Source organism: Gigantopelta aegis, chromosome 7 (assembly GCF_016097555.1).
Source record: "Gigantopelta aegis isolate Gae_Host chromosome 7, Gae_host_genome, whole genome shotgun sequence".
NCBI classification, from domain to species: Eukaryota; Metazoa; Mollusca; class Gastropoda; order Neomphalida; family Peltospiridae; genus Gigantopelta; species Gigantopelta aegis.
The window spans coordinates 5,200,068-5,206,067 of NC_054705.1; the positions used below are offsets into that span (position 1 = coordinate 5,200,068).

Below are 6,000 nucleotides of genomic sequence, written 5' to 3' on the forward strand. Positions count from 1 at the left end.
GTGACGTCAAAAGTGTTACGTCCCACTTGGCGTTCTAGTGGGACGTATGACTTTGATATGTACCAAGATATTTTTAACCATATGGGTGATAATACTGTTTGATAACTCCAACTTTCATGCTTTGCCTCCATGAGTCTGAGTATCTTTATTGTGACCACAGTTGTATAGTTCACACAGTACGGTTGTTGCTAGTCATCTGCACTGAGAAGTGGCTCATGTGTCAGGCTTCATGCTTATCAGCAGTCATCTCTGGGAAGTTCGTCTTCAGAGTAAATTTGGTGCTAGGTACCGGGCGTAGTTGATCTTATCATAAGCAAAACACTATTAGATAATAGTTGTTTTTATGGCATTAAAGTGCACATTCCAGTTTCCTGCAGAAAAGACACACAGAAGGCCAAATGCATGTATTACATCCTCTAGCATGTGTATGTAGGACATCCAGTATGTCGATAGCTCTCCATTGTTGTGAATTGGGTGTTCTATGAAATATATTCAAGTATTCAAGTATGCGTCCATGCAAAGAATGATGATCATATTACTGCTGCCTTAAACATTTTTCTTCACCCACAGTGTAAATCCCCCTTACAATGTTAATTTCGTAATGCTTTTTTTATGGGTTTTTTTTTTTTTTTTTTTTTTTTTTTTTTAGACATAATTATGTACCCTGGCAGCATGATTGCAGTTATTACAGTTACGGACCCCAGTGATGGACACCTTAGAATAATGTTTAAAATGTGTTAAATTATTCCAGTAGCGTGTACAAAAAGTGTTAGGTCGATAACTACCATAACTTTACAACAAGTAGTTTCTCCCTGATTAGTTCCGACTGCTTGAAGAGTCCAAACACTGTGGTTAACCTTTTGTAACTGGTGTATTGAGAAGGACAGATACCCAACATATTCTGAGCTTGGCATTTGGTTCATGTTAAATCTGGACCACCTAGGGATACGCCGACCCACTGGACATGTTTGCCCTGCAAGGATCCACATCAGGTTATTCTTACAGACAACTTTAGCAGCTCCCTGGAACCTCTGGAATATGGCACATAGATGGCCAACACTTGGTGCTCAATGCTGATATATATTGTATTAATGACATACACGTTTATGCCAGGTTTTATGAAACAGATCGTCCTAGAGCTGAAGTTCGACACATTGACAAACGAAGGTCCACCAGACCCCAAAGTTTAGTGCCGTCAAATTATGTTATATCATGTTCTATGTCGTCTGTTGCCAGATCTATAATTCACGCCAGAGCAGATGCCTTTTGTTTCTTATTCAACTGGTACCATACTCACCAGCCTCCTTCCCAGCCTCAGTCCCAGCCCAGCCCCAGCCTCAGTCCCAGCCTCAGTCCCATCCAACGTCCCAGCCTCCGTCCCAGCCTCAGTGCCAGCATCAGTCCCAGCCTCAGTGCCAGCCAACGTCCCAGCCTCAGTCCCAGCCTCAGTGCCAGCCTCAGTCCCAGCCCAGCCCCAGCCTCAGTCCCAGCCTCAGTCCCATCCAACGTCCCAGCCTCCGTCCCAGCCTCCGTCCCAGCCTCAGTCCCAGCCCAGCCCCAGCCTCAGTCCCAGCCTCAGTCCCATCCAACGTCCCAGCCTCCGTCCCAGCCTCCGTCCCAGCCTCAGTGCCAGCCTCAGTCCCAGCCTCAGTGCCAGCCAACGTCCCAGCCTCAGTCCCAGCCTCAGTGCCAGCCTCAGTGCCAGCCTCAATCCCAGCCCAGCCCCAGCCTCAGTCCCAGCCTCAGTCCCATCCAACGTCCCAGCCTCCGTCCCAGCCTCCGTCCCAGCCAACGTCCCAGCCTCCGTCCCAGCCTCCGTCCCAGCCTCAGTGCCAGCCTCAGTCCCAGCCTCAGTGCCAGCCTCCGTCCCAGCCTCCGTCCCAGCCTCAGTGCCAGCCTCCGTCCCAGCCTCCTTCCCAGCCTCAGTCCCAGCCTCAGTCCCAGCCTCAGTGCCAGCCTCAGTGCCAGCCTCAGTGCCAGCCTCAGTCCCAGCCTCAGTCCCAGCCTCCGTCCCAGCCTCAGTGCCAGCCTCAGTGCCAGCCTCAGTGCCAGCCTCCGTCCCAGCCTCAGTGCCAGCCTCAGTCCCAGCCTCAGTCCCAGCCTCCGTCCCAGCGTCAGTGCCAGCCTCAGTCCCAGCCTCCGTCCCAGCCTCCGTCCCAGCCTCCGTCCCAGCCTCAGTCCCAGCATCCGTCCCAGCCTCAGTCCCAGCCTCAGTGCCAGCCTCAGTGCCAGTCTCAGTGCCAGCCTCAGTGCCAGCCTCAGTGCCAGCCTCCGTCCCAGCCTCCGTCCCAGCCTCAGTCCCAGCCTCAGTCCCAGCCTCCGTCCCAGCCTCAGTGCCAGCCTCAGTCCCAGCCTCCGTCCCAGCCTCCGTCCCAGCCTCAGTGCCAGCTTCAGTCCCAGCCTCAGTCCCAGCCTCAGTCCCAGCCTCAGCCTCAGTCCCAGCCTCCGTCCCAGCCTCAGTGCCAGCCTCAGTGCCAGCCTCAGTCCCAGCCTCCGTCCCAGCCTCAGTGCCAGCCCAGCCCAGCCCCATCCCCAGTCCACGTGTGTTTTGGTCACACAACCTACCAAAGCTACCAAAGCTTGTGCAGTATCTGGATGATCTCAGTTCTGGATGGAATCGAAATGATTCCATCACATTTCTTTGTTCAAATATATCTTTTCGAGTTTCTTTGAGATGAGGACACTCCACCAAAATGTGGTGCACCGTCAGAGTACACTGACAGTGCTCACACTGAGGTAGAGGATCTTTCTTCAAAATAAATGAATGGGTCAAGTAAGTATGACCGATGCGAGCACGAGACACGGATGACTGCCACTCTCCCAAGACTGGCTTGATAGCATGAAGCTTGTTCGCAAGTCGAAAATATAAATTTGTTAATATTATTTTTAAAATCAACATACGGCACATCAACCCTGGCATGAGGCAAATCCAAAGCAGACTTGGCAGCAGAATCTGCCTTTTCATTACCCCTGATACCAACATGGCTGGGCATCCAACAAAATACAACATCTTTATTGGCAATAGATAAAAAGACACACTTTCGTATCACCATCCCAATTAATGGATGGTCCAGCTTCATATTGCGCAAAGCTTGGAGACACTCAAGTGAGTCAGTAAAAATAATATATTTGGATGCAAACAAATCTTTGATTTCTTCTAAGGCTTTAATGACTGCCCAAACGTCAGCACTAAAAATTGACGCTGAGTCAGACAATCTCATGGAAAGTAGTATTGTGTCAGATGGAAAAAAACGGTAGCACAAGCCACAGAATTCCCATCCCATGATTCATCTGTATACACAGGAATGTAATCACGGTACCTGTCTTGAATTTTCAGGAACCTTGGCCAGGCCAGTTCAAAGACGTAGACTCTTTATCCGAAGAAACCTCGTTGTGGACTCGTTTAAGGGCCCCATCAAAAGGTAATGACATATGTTTAGCCATATTTAAAGCTCAACTGATTCATCAACCATGCCCCCCCCCCCCCCCCCCCCACACACACACACCACGGAGTCCAACGAGGAGACATGAAGCTGCGGATAACCTCCAGACAATTATGCCAGGGATACATGGTTGATATACTCAGCCAAGAATATTATTATCACCCAATTGACCCTAGCCACCGCCCCAAGAGCAACAAATACAAATGTTATAAAAACAATGTGTGTTCTTGACAAAAGAAACGAAACAAAAGCTGTTTGCTCTAGAGATTGGCATGACCAGCCGATTAATCAGGTCGGGCCTCCCTGACCAACCGTTTGGCTGAATTCCAGACCAAAGTGATGTACTGCCAGACAACATACCCGCAGATATATTTCCAACTCAACTCAAGGTGACCCAAATGGGGAGCTGTGCTGTATTGACCATTCTCAGAGAATGTTACACCCCTGCACCACGGTGAGGTTACAGCACGCGCAGGGGCATGCCCTGTTTAAATGATTGGACATAAGTTGGGATCCCATCTGTTTGCATCTTGGTGTCAAGATGTCCAATTAGGAGCCCGAAAAGAAATTGATTTATTTGGTATGAAGTAAGTAGCACTGTTATTCATATAACAGGTCTTCTTAAATGTATATAAGGTGTGCATATAATGATTTAATTTGTTATTTAATTATTAAAAAAAATATTTAATGTATGTATGTATGTATGTTTGTATGTATGTATGTATGTATATATGTATGCATGCATGCATGCCTGTATGCATGCCTGTATGTATGCATGTATGTATGTATGCATGAATGTATGTATGCATGTATGTATACATGTATGAATGCATGTATGTATGTATGTATGTATGTATGTATGTATGTATGCATGCTTGCATGCATGTATCTGTGTATGCATGTCTATGTAAACATAGCGCACCTTGTCAATTGCCAAATTAACAAATTGGTAATGTTTATACTAAGTGACTGCAACATAAGTGCGCGCACATGCAAATAAGTACGGTTTTTTTTTTTTCAATATTCTAATTGGGAAACAAACAAGATTTTTTTTTTTTTAATCTTTAAAATGTCTTAATTTGTGAAATGGTCCGTTTTCGGGTAAGGAGTAGTGCTAACAATTTTAACAAGATTTTTAAAATAATTATGTCCCTACAAATCCACGTAATATACTGTAAGGCATACAAATATATTTCCGATTTCCTGACGAACCTTATTTAATACCGAGACTGGGAGGCAGAACAAAATTAAACCCGCCTCCCCCAAAAGCACCAAAAAACCCATCCACAAAAACACAACAAAAAACAACAACAAAACAAACACACACAAAAAAAAAAAAAAAAAAAAAAAAAAAAAAACCAACAAAAAAAAACAAAAAAAAAAAACAAAACAACAAGAACCTCAAAACAAAACAAACAACAACAACAACAACAACAACAACACAAAAACAACAACATAAAAACAAACAAACAAACAAACAAGAGACAGGCGAGCTCTTAAAACAACAAATATTGATATCAAAAAGAAACAAATCATACCTACACTATTTTGTTTTTCAGGATTGAAACTGGAAACATAATTTTTAGGCCAGGTTCAATGATCATTTGAAACAGCTCCCTGGAATCTATTTATCTGGATATGACCCTCGTACATGTGAGCAATAACAGATATCTCACAGCCAAATTCTAACCAACAAGGTTTGGGATATACATGTTATCTGGATATGACCCTCGTACATTGCAGAAATAACAGATATCTCACAGCCAAATTCTAACCAACAAGGTTTGGTATATACATGTTATCTGGACATGACCCTCGTACATTGCAACAATACCAGATATCTCACAGCCAAATTCTAACCAACAAGGTTTGGTATATACATGCATATTGTTACATTTTTAAAAGGGGAGATAAACACCTGTATCTCAAATGGTCGCGTGGGGACTCTTTGGGACTTATCATACCAAGCTATCTACATTAATGGAGCTACTGGGATTTGTTCATTCCTGACTGGTATGTTATCCAAATATGTCTGAAGTATACATGGCCCCTCGCTGCTAAATGGGGCGACACCAGGTTTCCTCTACCACATTATAGTGTGTTAGAATAACCGTAAGCTTGTCATCGAAAAGTCATGGCGCTCGCCCGATGCGCGGTCGGTGTGGGATCGATCCCCGTCGGTGAGCCCACTGGGTTATTTATCTTTCCAGCCAGTGCACCACGACTGGTATATAAAGGCCGTGGTATGTACTACCCTGTCTGTGGGATGGTGCCTATAAAAGATCCCTTGCTGCTAATCGGAAAGAGTAGCCCATAAAGTGGCGACAGAGGGTTTCCTCTCTCAATATCTGTGTGGTCTGACGCCATATAACCGTAAATAAAATGTGTTGAGTGCGTCGTTAAATAAAACATGTCTTTCTTTGTAATATGAAGTCGTAATAACTTACGTATGCTCTCCAGTACTTGTATCACACTTCTTGCCTGCAATGATAGATAGAACATGACAATACCAAAATGATATACTTATAATACACAGCACTACACTAAAATAATTGCA

The 6,000-nt window shown here is 45.1% G+C and overlaps 1 protein-coding gene across 1 annotated transcript; it reads left to right on the top strand.

The window, feature by feature from the left end:
* The first annotated feature begins 1,259 nt into the window (after nt 1–1,259).
* LOC121377815 (BCL-6 corepressor-like protein 1) lies at nt 1,260–3,426 on the top strand. The gene is made up of 2 exons (XM_041505914.1): nt 1,260–2,541; nt 3,338–3,426. The coding sequence occupies exons 1-2, from the start codon at nt 1,260–1,262 to the stop codon at nt 3,424–3,426; spliced, it is 1,371 nt and encodes a 456-aa protein (XP_041361848.1).
* The last annotated feature ends 2,574 nt before the right edge of the window (nt 3,427–6,000 follow it).

Coding starts and splice junctions, on each gene's coding strand:
- LOC121377815 (XM_041505914.1), top strand. CDS start 1,260: ATGCCTTTTGTTTCTTATTCAACTGGTACCATACTCACCAGCCTCCTT. Junction 2,542..3,337: donor CAGCCCCATCCCCAGTCCAC/GTGTGTTTTGGT, acceptor TTGAATTTTCAG/GAACCTTGGCCAGGCCAGTT.